The following is a 13,148-nucleotide window of genomic DNA, read 5'->3' on the forward strand; positions in this document are numbered from 1 at the left end:
TCCATTCAACTCAAAATGTCCCCAACTTCACTGTCATTATTTTTAAATTTGCCTCCATGGTGTATCCATGGTGAAATATAAACAGAAAAGCATGTAAAGTATGAATTACTGAAATGTGCACTCACCCTACAGGTTACACACAACCAAATGTTTTCAATTAGACTTCTATAGTAACGTTATGATTTTTTTTAAAATAACTAAGCATTCAACAGCTATTACCTGTACGTGTGTGCACAGTTTGGCCTTAGAGCAGCAATAAAAAAAATAAAAATGACTAGCTTAGCCAGCTCCTTTTCCGAGTACCGGAAGCTAAACACACCACCCCCAGTTTCGCACCAAATGTCACCTACTTGAAAATAGCTGTGGTCACATTCAGCATAAGTCATCATGTTGAAAAAGACAGTACTAAATATAGAAAAACATGGTCAGTTTTAATAACTGGATGGATGTACATTTGAAAGACATAAAAATCTTACAGAATATCCTCCAATCACAGCCTGCAGATATCTCTCGATCTGCACTGAAGGCTCCCTACGAAAACCGCACTCTCCAAACTGGTACTGATTTGGTGTAGTAGAACCTGTAGTAAATTTTATCCATTATTAATTAATATTGATGTTTCTTATAATATGACTCATGACAATCGTTGAATCGCATCATCATTTTTGTATAAAAAATTCCCCCTGTAGTGGTGTTATAGGTATATAAATCTGGCTCACTTCCACTGGAGTGGATCACCATTACCTATAAAAAATTATATCATAGAAGCATTGATAGGTTTGAAAATGGCTCCAAGTGGTGGTGAGCTAGAGCCATTTTCTTTACAATTTAGTTTAATCTCATGATGATCGTTGAATCGCATCATCATTTTTGCATAAAAAATTCCATCTGTAGTAGCAGACTCCAGTGGAAGTGAGCCAGAATCACCATTACCTATACTACTAGCCGTGTAGTAGATTTAAGGGATAATAGAATGGTTGAGTATTTGAGTAGACCATGGATGGGGACAAATAATTCATTATTCGTTGACTTGACATTCTTCATCATGAATGCAAAGAGAAAACGATTTGCCTACGACGCTGTTTTCAAGGTTAAGGTGGTTTCCTTTACTGAAAGTGCAAAGAACAGTGCTGCTGCGACAGAACCTAGCACTGAGGCAGAAAATCCACATTGCCCAGAAACTTCCTGCTGAAGTTGAAAAGTTTGTAATCCGTGAGAGGAAGAAAGTAGATTACGATTTAAGCCAGATCGGCAATATGGACAAAACTCCCCTGAACTTCGACATGCCAGGATCAAGGACCATCGTCACCAAGGGAACTTCAATGGTGTCAGTTCGTACATGTGGGGCAGAAAAGCAACACTTTACCGTGGTGTTAACCTGCATGGCCGATGGGACCAAGCTGGCCCCAATCCTAAATTTCAAGCGGAAAACGATGCCTAAAGACATGTTCCCCAGTTACGTTACGGAACTGAACAAAACTGGTTTTGATTAATGGATTAAAGTTGACAACTTCTATACAATTTTCTCATTACAACCATAATTTCTTCTGACTGAAGATATTACTTCATTCAATCAATATGCTTGCTTGATATGTTCTATGATTTAAACAGGATCATAAAGTACAAGCTGGCCCCAATCCTAAATTTCAAGCGGAAAACGATGCCTAAAGACATGTTCCCCAGTTACGTTACGGAACTGAACAAAAAGGGTCGAATAGGTGACACTTACGAAGATTACGGGTAGGCATGGTGTCTCGTGACTTTAGTCTACGGACACTTACGAATGATCCCTATGCCATTTGGCACACTCGTCCCATTTCGTAATCTACAAGATACCGAGTGGTGAGGAATGAGTCGATATGCCGCGAACTGAAAACGGCTCCAGGTGTCAGACGTCAGACGTCGAACTCGCGAGTACGCATGAATGATATGGTATTTAATAATTCGTCGGGTGATTTTTGTGACAGAAAAGTGTGGTAGAGAACACAGTAAGGATGATGTGGATAATAGTAAGGAACGATGGAGGAATAAGCATGACTAGTGACGACACAACGGTGAGTTCGCTTTTGAATCAGTACTGAAAAAATGTAGCCGGTGAAAGTGGCTTGTATGAATGTTCCAGGACAGTTTCCAATAGCCAAAATGTTCGACACAAAATCATTTTATCCTTTTTACTCCATGTTTTGTGTGGAGAATATTAGGAGCCGCTATATAATCTATAATAGCCACTAAACGAGAACCTAACCCTAATGATCGTAAACGGGTGATTGATCATAAAGGGGATCCAAGGGTTAAGGATAGACTTAAGGTAATCTAATAGCCACTAAACGGGTTCCTAACCCTAATGATCGTAAAGGGGTGATTTATCGTAAAGGGGGTCCAAGGGCTAAGGATAGAGTTCGGGGCAACCTAGGCCTTCCTTAATAAGCCATTTCATCAACAAGGCCAAACTACTAAAAATAGAATTTTAGATACTTCCGCTCTATTTTAGGTTCGCGCATGCGCGAAAAACGAGGGACAAACATTGCCATTTGTCCCTCTTCCGCTTGTTAGAATCGTAGCGCGGTTTCGGATATTTTAACACGATGCCAGCTAAACACTGTGCGTATGGGATCTGCCGAAGTGACAACCGCTATACGGATAGGCCTGACATGGCAGGGATCCATTTTATTTTGTTTCCTAAGTTTCACAAGCAGCCTGAGAAGTGTGCAAGGTGGGTTCGCGCTTGTTGTCGAGAGGGCTTTACGACGGACAAGGTCAACAAGTACACCTACATCTGTTCCAAGCACTTTATCGGCGGGAATGTTCCTTCACTTGGACATCCCGATCCTATCCCGGCAACGTATACTTTTGATCAGGTACGTGTTATGATTTTGTGTATTTTTGTCATTATAACGTCAGATACATACATCTAGATCTATGTCGATACACCATAAGTAGACTAGGCCTAGAAGGTCAAATTAATGTTCGATGTTCAAAGTGTTTACTGGATATGTCATACGACATTTTGCCAATTTGGTGAACAGTTTTCAGATTTAACAACTGATTCAGATTTATTTAATTAGGAATTATGACAAGCATTAATTTGGGTTCAAGTGTCATGGAAAATTGATTAAAGCAACCATGTGAGGAATAAGTAGATTCTAGGCCTATGTTCCAAACATAGTTGCATATTTGTGCAGTCCATATATTATTTTTTTTCAAGGTGGTGAAATTTTCAAAGAAAAGAAAGAGCCCTGTGGAGAGATGTCCCCTTCCATGTAAGGTATCCAGGTTGGAGCCCACTTCTACAGCAGGTGATGGCCTATCTTTACTTGCAGTGTGTGCAGCTGACCACCCATACACCTCTAGAAAGCACCTGGAGTGGCAGAAAACAGTCAATACCGAATTGGTATGGACCAAATTTTATACTGCCATAAATGTATAACATTTGTAAAAAAAAATAATTTAAGCCTGTAATCAGATGTAAAATGGGCTCTGCAATCATATTTAACTATGTAAACAATGGTAAATATTAGATCCATATTTTGTTTAAGTAAAAAAAATTATGGTATGCAATTTTGGAATGTAAACCATTAATAATATTATCCTAAAGGAATATTTACTTTGTATATAGACATAGTTGCAAGTCAGAGTTAGCTTCAGCAGATAACTTGTTTATGAAAATGTCACCTCACACCTAACCTTAAAGGGTTAGACCTGTTTTTGTTTTCTTGTCTGCCACAGTCACACATGAACATTTTTAGGTGTGCCTTTTGGAATAAAGGTTCAACTAGAAGACTCATTAATGTCATTTCACCATGGCTAGATAATAAGCAGTTGTAATTTGAAAGTTATTCCCTGTCCTTTTCAATTTCAATGAAATTGATAACACTGTTTTCATTGATGCATTAAGCATTTAAGCACGTTGTTTGTTCACCGTTTGTTTATCTTATTAATAGCAGCTGATGCAGTCATTGTAGTAGGTGGTATTATGGTATTGTTGAAAAAATATATTTTACAAGTATGACCTCAAGGCAACAGGAGGGGCGGTGGGGTAGCCTAGTGGTTAGTGTGTTCACTCACTATGCCAAAGAATGGTTTCAATTCCCCACACGAGCACAATGTGTGAAGCCCATTTTTTGTGTCCCCTGTCGTGATATTGCTGGAGTATTTCTAAAAGCGGTGTAAAGCCATACTCACTCAGGCACCAGGAACTTACTTCAACCATGACATTGCCACTAAGATACAACAATTTCCTAACCATGCCTTAGATGTAAATGAGCAAACACTATGTATCATTAGTTAATTTTTATGTCAACAGGAACAGAATGTCTGTGCTACTGGTGCTGACACAGAAGAGGCTACCTTGACTGAGCTCAGGTCCAGTGATGCTGCCTGCCAAGCAATGCCGACAACGAAGCATGAGTCCAACCAGACTGAGTTTGTGTGTTCCAGCATTCTGGTATCTAAAATTTATGAAAAGATGACCGCACAAGTCCCTGATTCAGATTGTGAAATAAGCAGGGATCTTGACAACAAAAGCTGTGATTTACTATTTGATAATTTGGTATCTAATAAGAAGAAATTCAAGTACTATACTGGCATGAAAACTGTTCATTTTAATCATCTTTTTGCTTCCCTTGGTGACAGTGTAAATGACATTTGTTACTGGCGTGGAAATAAGATAAGTTCCAGTAAACCTGGCAAGTGCAGGGTTTTATCAATCAAAGACCAGCTTGTTTTGACACTTGTCAGATTAAGGAGAAACTTTCCAACAAAAGATTTATCCTATAGATATAACATCAGTGTCGGTTCTGTTTCCTGTATCATTACCACTTGGATTCAGTTTCTGTACATGAAATTTATTACTTTGAAAGATCACATCTTTCCTTCTAGACATCTTATCAGGAAAACATTGCCATCTGTGTTTAAAAGCTTCAAAAACATCAGAGTTATTGTTGATTGTTTCGAAGTGTTTTCTGAGCGACCAAGTGATTATGGTGAGCAAGGCAACATGTACTCTCAGTACAAAACTCACAACACCTTGAAAGTTTTACTTGGTATTTCTCCAACTGGTGCTGTTACATTTTTGTCTGATGCATATGAAGGTGGCATATCAGACAGAGATATTATCAGGAAATCAGGCTTTCTGGAAAAAATTAACCCAGGTGATTTGATCTTAGCCGATAGAGGCTTCAATATCAAAGATCTCCTCATGAGCCGTAGAGCACACTTGAATATTCTTCCATTTCTAGGCAAAAGGGACAAGCTGACTCTTCAAGAAGATATCTTGACTCGATCTATTGCTAGAACAAGAATACATGTGGAGAGATCAGTGGGAAGGTTGAGGGAGTATCGTATATTAAACACAGTTATTCCTCTTTCAATGAAACACTTAGCGTCCCAGATAGTTTTTGTTATAGGAATGCTTTCCAACTATCAGCCACCACTTGTTAAATAGGGCATTAGCCCATTACCATGATTGAATGTATATTACATATGATAGGAGGTACGATAATTCTAGCCCGAGTAGTTGTCGTTATTAGCTGATTATTTTTCAGTATCTCATAAATACTACTTCTTTATACAATAAAAAGCGCACTAAAACATGTACATCATGAACCAAGTCATTGCTCAGCATCCTTCGCCAGTTTCCAATTGCGATGCCATATTTTGGTGTTCAATCATGACTTGTGACTACCTGCAGCAAGAAATAATAACAAAGAGTAATATTGTTGTCAAATTTTTATTGACACCTCATGTATATAGCCCCAATTATAGCCTGCGGCGGCGCACTTACAAAAGCACTTTTATTTTTTATATATTTTTTATTTCGTTTTTCTCGTAATTGAAGTGGATAAAATGGTTAAAGTGCTCCGTAACCTACCCTAACACTGGCGACATTTGGGTATGTTTAGCGCCAATATAATATCCCTAATAAACTTCATTCTTGTGCATAATAATGAAAATTAATGAACCGAAAAAATAATATATGTGTATTAGTTTCCATTATAACCATTTTATCCACTTCAATTACAAGAAAAACGAAATAAAAAATATATAAAAAATAAAAGCGATATATAGTACTCATAACCCCAAATAGATTGTTATTACATCACATAATGAGACTATTACAACCTTTCTTTTTGCAGGTTTTGATTAATGGATTAAAGTTGACAACTTCTATACAATTTTCTCATTACAACCATAATTTCTTCTGACTGAAGATATTACTTCATTCAATCAATATGCTTGCTTGATATGTTCTATGATTTAAACAGGATCATGAAGTACATGACATTCATGATTTCAGGGACTTTAGTTACATGAGTACAGTTCAAAGTACAACTATTGTGGATGTTATTCATAATATGCCCACTGCATATCCTGTTAATATCCCCAAATCATTCCACATACATAACTTACCTCTTTTTCATTGCACTCAGTATTTCTTCAGCCGTCAATACACACATATTGCTACACCAACAATTGAAGATAATCAGAGACGAAGAAATATACTGAACCAAATTAAAAACTTCATTTTTACCAGTTATCATTGTGAGCCCTTATTGTGTATTTAAACAGTAATGGCCACGTATTGTCTTCAGATAACACCCGTTTTTGTGCAGGTGAATCGATCAAAATCATGTGCACATTACTATAATGGCAAAAGTGGTTTTTCACGTACAACTGGTCACGTGGCCAAAATACCACACGTGTTCAGACATACTTGTTAGCAGTCATTTAAAAAACCCACAAGAAAACAAAAGTCTTTAAGGCATGCCATGCCTTTCAAATGTGCAACGTAAACGTGCCATCGGCATGTTGCAGACGGGAATGTCCGTAGCTGAAGTCGCAAGGACGATGGGTTGTAGTCGACAGACTGTTTATGATTAACAAACGCGTCTACAGCAAACGGGTACCACCGTTGATCGCCCTCGGCCAGGTCGACCACGTGTGACGTCACATGCAGAGAATCGTCAGATTGTCTTACGTCACCTTTGTAACCGATTTTTGACGCCTACATCAACCAGAAATGAACCGTTTAGGGGTAGACTGAGTGTGCAAACTGTTCAAAACCGTCTGAGAACTGCTCACCTTCAAGCACGACGGCCATACAGCGGGCCGATTCTGACTCAATTACATAGACGTCAACGTCAATTGTGGGCACAGCGACACTTACGATGGACTCAGAGGAATTGGAATCAAGTCGTCTTCAGTGATGAATACCGATTTAATCTTTGATTTGCTGATGGTAGGGCGAGGGTGTGGAGGCGCTGTCCTGAATGTTACGCCCAGTGTTGTGTACAGGAAGTTGACACATTTCTAGGCGGAAGTGTCATGGTGTGGGGTGCTTTCTGTGTCAGTGCACGTTCCATGCTTCTTGTCATCCGTGGCATCCTCAACGTTGCTGCTTTCTGCGACCAGGTACTGGCACCATAACTTCTGCCTTTTGTGGCAGCACATAGACCCGGTTTGATCTTCCAACACGACAATGCCAGACCCCACACAGCAAATTTGACAAGGAATTTCCTTCAGAAAGCGGGAGTCAACGTCATGGACTGGCCGTCAAGGTCTCCCGACCTCAATCCCGTCGAACACGTCTGGGATGCTCTTGGCAGAAGTCTGCCCACTCTCCAGAACCAACCACAGAATTTGCAAGATCTACTGAACTTGTGTGCCATCAGATTCTCGTGCTTGGGACTTAAACTTAAACTGTTGATGTTATTACCAAATACCGTAGGTGCTTGGAACAAATTATGGTTACCACCGTTATTAAAATCCTCCTTTGGACATTAATGATTAAAAATTACCTTCTCTGATACATTTGTCCGTTGTATATCATAATGTAAATTTATTATTTTTGTTTGTGCAGAAATGACATCCCCTGCCATACATCCATTCACTACCTTCCTGGCTGTTCCTTTCATCAATTGTTATGCTATATTCTTCAACTAAATATTGCTCTAATTCTCTTTTTGCCCACTTCCTCGTTCTTTGTTGTGTCGGTTGATTCATCTATGCATAAGTACTTCCCGTTACCATTTTTATATACGCCCACGTGTACCTACATGCTTTCATTTTTAAACTTGTTTGCTTCCGTTGTCCATCACAGCTACATGATGTACACTCACAATTGTAGGTTTCTCCTAAACATACTTACGTGTTTAAACTATGCATATTGTCATTGTTTATTCTTAGCATCTGCGTTATGTACATTTCAATTGTTTGATTTCGGGTGCCAAATTTCATATGTGTTCATGGTGCATCACGTACATTCTAAACTTCCGGCATGCTGCGCATGCGCTTCCAATGTTTATTCGCTTCTTCATCCGCCATGTTGTTGCATTGTTCTCGGCCCTCCAGCCACCCCATTCTACTTCCTTGGAGTTGTGCCGGTTGTTGCTTCCATCCATAACTTAATTCCTACTACCCCGGTATTTCATTTAAACATTGGGCATTTTATTTCATAATCCCCCAATTCATATTCAAATTCCAACATATTTTCAAATCTCTTCTTCGCAGGCCGGCTACTGCCCTTGCACACACAGCTCTTTGTCAGACCGGCTTGCCCCTACAATCAGCTGCTTCCCCACGGTTGTCCAGGCCGGCTTGCCCCTGCAACCTACGGTTGTCCAGGCTGGCTTGCCCCTGCAACCAATCTCATAAAACATTAACCATTCTTAAGCAACAACCGAGCCAGCTCCCAATTCTTGTGTCAATTATAATAAATAATTTTAGTCTACCTGTTGTTTTGGTATTTCTGCACAAATATGAGATTACTTTTAAAAATGTGAAGTTTTTACTTTGACTCAGTATATATTGCAATGTTAAATTTAGGCAAGTAGCAAAGCGTTCCTTAGTCCACATTAATCTTCATCAATAACCTCATCACAAAACACAGGTGTTGGGTTTAAGCAGTAGCCCTTGCACTTGCAATGAATGCCACGTGGGATTCTCTTCTTAGAGAAACTGCAGTTGGAACATAATCTTGAAGTTGTGGAGCAAGTACAATTAATTTCCTTGATAAGATTATCAGGGGCAGCACGTTTGTCTGTGATTGTTGCAATGATGGTCCCATCCACAGTTTGGAATCCATATTCATGCATGTCCAACACAGTGTTGAGGTGAATCCATGTGGAAACCTGGTGATGAACACGAAGAGAATGGAAGTAACATGCTCTGCTTGTCGGTGGCATTTTCTCTACAGGTACAAACTTAGTGGAGACAGCAAATAAATACCTCAGTTCATCAAGGCAGTGTCCTTCATGAACTGTGTTGTACAGAGCACTGACAAATCATTCACCTGCTGAAGTAATCATGTCTTTCGAAGCTGACACGTCTCCAAAAACTGATGCTGAATCATGCAGTGTGTCTGTTGACTGCAGCAGCTTGAAGTGCTTCACTTTTCCAAGGCTGAACAAGGCAGAAGTGGCATGGCATGCACAAATGGCAGAAATGTACCCCAAGTCCTTGTTTACACTGATTGATAGAAATGAGTTGTACCTTTGACTTCATGAAGAGATTGGTTCCAGGTTTGCTGTGATGGATCAGTAACACCAAGATATCCTTATCATATCTGCATAAACAACCACTTCATCTGTGCTATGTCATCTGTCATAGCTTGACTTACAACCACAACATCAGCATCACCCTCTTTGGCTGCATGTTCAAAATGTATTACTTCTGCTGCCAGATGTTTTGCAAGCAGGTAGATTAAAGCCTGCTTTTTCCTGAGGGACTGGTGTTGAGTTCTTCACTATTATGTCTGGTGCAGATACCTTCATAATCTTTTTTCTCTTCTGTTCAAGCTCCTTTATGGTCGTGGCTTCATGTGTGCCAAACACTGCACAAGATGGTCGATGTTGTGTTGTCCGATGGATTACACTGTCAACATAGATCTTGCAGACGTCTTCAATCGTACCGATCTTGGGACCAGGGTATCTGCTGAAGAAGTGCACGTCCATCAATGACTATGCCTGGTGTTGTGGTGTGTGCTTCTTCTTTGGTGTAATGTGTAAGCAAATATTTGGCCAGGACAGGCTTTTAGCATTTTCTCATCGAGACGTCGTTGTGGAAGAGAGCTGGTGACACTGCTGCAAGTTCAAACAAGCACACATCATCAGAGGGGGGACCACTCACTAGAGTCATTGCTAATAATCTTTGATAAATCGCCATTATGACATTCTCAGCTGTGCTCCATCTGATAGGCGGATAGACTTCTTCGTGGTGGTAAACGTGACAACTTGCGATGATTTCTTCAAACCAACATCTCCAAACTTCATTCCTGTCATATTTAACTGATTCCGTGTTCCAATCTCAAATGCTTCATCAACATTCACTTTGTCAACTGCAACAACTTCACTGGCAATATTTCTCAGTTGATGTTCTGGAGCTGCCATGAAAGGGTTGTGACTCCTAGTTGGTCATCAGTCGTAGAGCATACTGAGCCACAATATGGGCAGAGAGCAGCCATTTTGTTCTTACTGAATCCTTGTGAGTGATGTTGATCAAACCTCCTTGAGTGTGTCCTGCTCTCATAAGACATTGCTCCATGTTCATGTCACTCCAAGTGCCATTCCAAAATTGCTTTGAGTTCCTTCGGATTTTAAACAGACCCACTTCCATTGGTACTTTCAGACAAGAGCATAGACAAAGACAATCCTGAAGATACAATCTGCAAAACTTGGCATGGTTGTTGTGACCAGATGCTGCAAACAATTAACATGCTTTTGGTTGCCTTCAGATGTAACTGCCAGTTACCTGGATGCTCTTGCCCTAACAAACAGCCTTACAATGGAAACAAAGTCCATGAACATCAGCCACAGCTACTTGTCCTTGATAGTGATCTTTTCTGTTCTTTCAGTTCAACCAGTTGCACATGAAGCTGGTTCATTGTTTCATCTGTGTCAAAGGTGTCATGATCTCCCTTAAACGTTTCTTGCTAAAGCCTATTCAGTTGATCAGCTGTGTCCTTGGAAATGATAGACTCTTCTACAGGCACGGACACTTCATCATCGTCACCCAACTCATTAGCACATGTAAGTTTGTCAGATTCCAGTTGAGTGACATGGAGTGCTGCATCAGTCAAAAGGCATGCCCTCAGGGTCTTTGAATGGACTGGCCATCAAGCATCTGTGGGAGACTCTTTCTTGCATACACAGTTGCCCAAAGTTCATCCAGGCCACTGTCTTCTATACATTTGCAACCAGCACCCAGGTAAAAATGATGAAATCCTCCAAGCCTCAACTGAACGCGAGAAAACTCATTGGGGTTGTCGGTCTTGATTTTGTACCCTTTGGCATAAAGAGGCTGATCAAATTTCAGTTGAGCACAATATTTTGAGAATCAACAAACCTCATAGTGCTGTACACTGCCTCATTTGTTTGAGGATTCAACGGTATCATTGGGTTGTAGGTGACTGATGTGCAGATGCACTGACCACTTGACATAAAGCCTTGCCAGTTAGGTGATGAACGGTTGTAAAGACTTGACAAGGGCCACATTGAATCCAGTTGAAGAAATTTACTGACTGAAATGTTTATCTGAGGTAATTCCAAAATATTCACATCAAACATACGATTCTGTGCCGGTTGCTTGTATGGATGCACCATATTTCCAAAGTTTCCAGTCAAAAGTAAATCAGATGAAGACACCTTTCTTCTTTGTATCTGTACTGGACTTTGAAGCGCTGGAGTTGCTTGATGCCCATTCAATGTGTCTTCATTATAGTCCGAATTGTCAGCAACCCACTGACAAAATCCTGATGAGACGTCTCCTTGTGAGGCTTGAGGCATATCATCTCTTTGTTGAGAAAGTACTGCAGCTTTTTCAAAATCTAAGACCTGGTCATAGGAGACATTCATTCCAAGGGTGGAGAGAAGATTTAAGGCAACACAATATCGTGTTGTTTGGTGAATGAAAAGTCCAGTAGACAAGAGCAGTGGAGATACAAATGACTGGTGAGAAGCTTGCATGAGTATGTGGCATACAGAAACTATCCAGATCCTTTGTCTGAGCCAGGCGGATAGACTTCGTGGTTTATCAAAAATATTCTGCATCAACATGAGAAGTAGTGGTGGAACTTGTTTTTCAAGAAGCTCAACATCAATTTCACCTGGTTGTGGATACACATCTGTGTTTGGTGCCATGTCCTTTAAGTGATTTTTGACTGTCCGTCCAATGGATGGATTTTGCTGCTTGGAGGTCTTCATTGGCTGTGTTATCAATTTGTGATTTATGATATGATTCATGAAGTATAGAGCATGCCTCATCTGTTAAAGTCACAACATTTGGTCTTCCTTCTACTTCTGCAATGGTGATCCTTAATTCGAAATACTGAAGGAGGTGGTGTTTAAAATGCTTCAGGCTTTTGGGTGGAATCCCAGAAGGCAGAACACCAGCATACTGATGCAACAGGTCTTGTACAGTGTACAACTTTCCATTCTGCATTCTCTCAGGCAGTAGGTCACACCAGGTAGTGTTCTGAATATTTCTGGCTGAAGCCTCAGAGTTTCCAGTGGTTGTCCTGTCATGCTCATACATAAAACACTGCATACAGTGTCTGGGGTATATTGCCTCAACTGCACAAATGTCACTAGCGACAGTAATGTGAGCTTTAGCATCAGCTGCCTTATCATCAGATCTTCTCTCACAGAGGTCAAGGAGGGTTTCCTCCTGAATACTTCTTTTCCCACTACTGACAATTTCGACATTGCTGATTGCTGAATTCCTATTTGGATGTTTTGGTAGATCTTCAAAATCAATCTCATTTGCACATATGAGACAGTGAGTCCTATAGTTAAAAGAATTATCTCCCAATCCTAAAACATATGGCTGGATATTTCCATGGTTATCTGTTTTCTGAGTTTTCAGGATATTCGATGATGTTTTGTAGGACTTTCTGCATTTTTCATGAACAAAGTTAATCCCATTTGATTTTAGAGTTGATTCCAGTGAAACTTTGAGTAAAGTGTTGGCACCCTTGTCTCTAAGTTTGACTTCTCCAGAACCATTGTGACAAATAAAACATGTCATATTGGGAATCCAAACAAATCTTTAAGAAAAGGAGGGATAAATGAAATTTGTAATTTAAAATAAGCATATTTTGACATAGCAAGATATTTATTTTGATAAAAGTGAATATTATGAGAAAAGAATGTATT

The 13,148-nt window shown here is 39.9% G+C and overlaps 1 protein-coding gene across 1 annotated transcript; it reads left to right on the forward strand.

The window, feature by feature from the left end:
* The first annotated feature begins 2,544 nt into the window (after positions 1-2,544).
* LOC139448343 (uncharacterized) lies at positions 2,545-5,505 on the forward strand. The gene is made up of 3 exons (XM_071229886.1): positions 2,545-2,858; positions 3,206-3,391; positions 4,304-5,505. Exons 1-3 carry the CDS (start codon positions 2,586-2,588, stop codon positions 5,441-5,443), a joined length of 1,599 nt encoding a protein of 532 aa, XP_071085987.1. The 5' UTR covers positions 2,545-2,585; the 3' UTR covers positions 5,444-5,505.
* The last annotated feature ends 7,643 nt before the right edge of the window (positions 5,506-13,148 follow it).

The sequence above is a fragment of the Haliotis cracherodii genome, unplaced genomic scaffold (assembly GCF_022045235.1).
Source record: "Haliotis cracherodii isolate W230 unplaced genomic scaffold, xgHalCrac1.p SCAF_7, whole genome shotgun sequence".
Taxonomy (NCBI): domain Eukaryota; kingdom Metazoa; phylum Mollusca; class Gastropoda; order Lepetellida; family Haliotidae; genus Haliotis; species Haliotis cracherodii.

What these genes read in the sequence shown, in the direction of transcription:
- LOC139448343 (XM_071229886.1), top strand. Translation starts at nt 2,586, where the DNA reads ATGCCAGCTAAACACTGTGCGTATGGGATCTGCCGAAGTGACAACCGC. An exon ending in CAACGTATACTTTTGATCAG is followed by an intron (nt 2,859 to 3,205) that starts GTACGTGTTATG and finishes TTTTTTTTCAAG; the next exon opens with GTGGTGAAATTTTCAAAGAA. An exon ending in AAACAGTCAATACCGAATTG is followed by an intron (nt 3,392 to 4,303) that starts GTATGGACCAAA and finishes TTATGTCAACAG; the next exon opens with GAACAGAATGTCTGTGCTAC.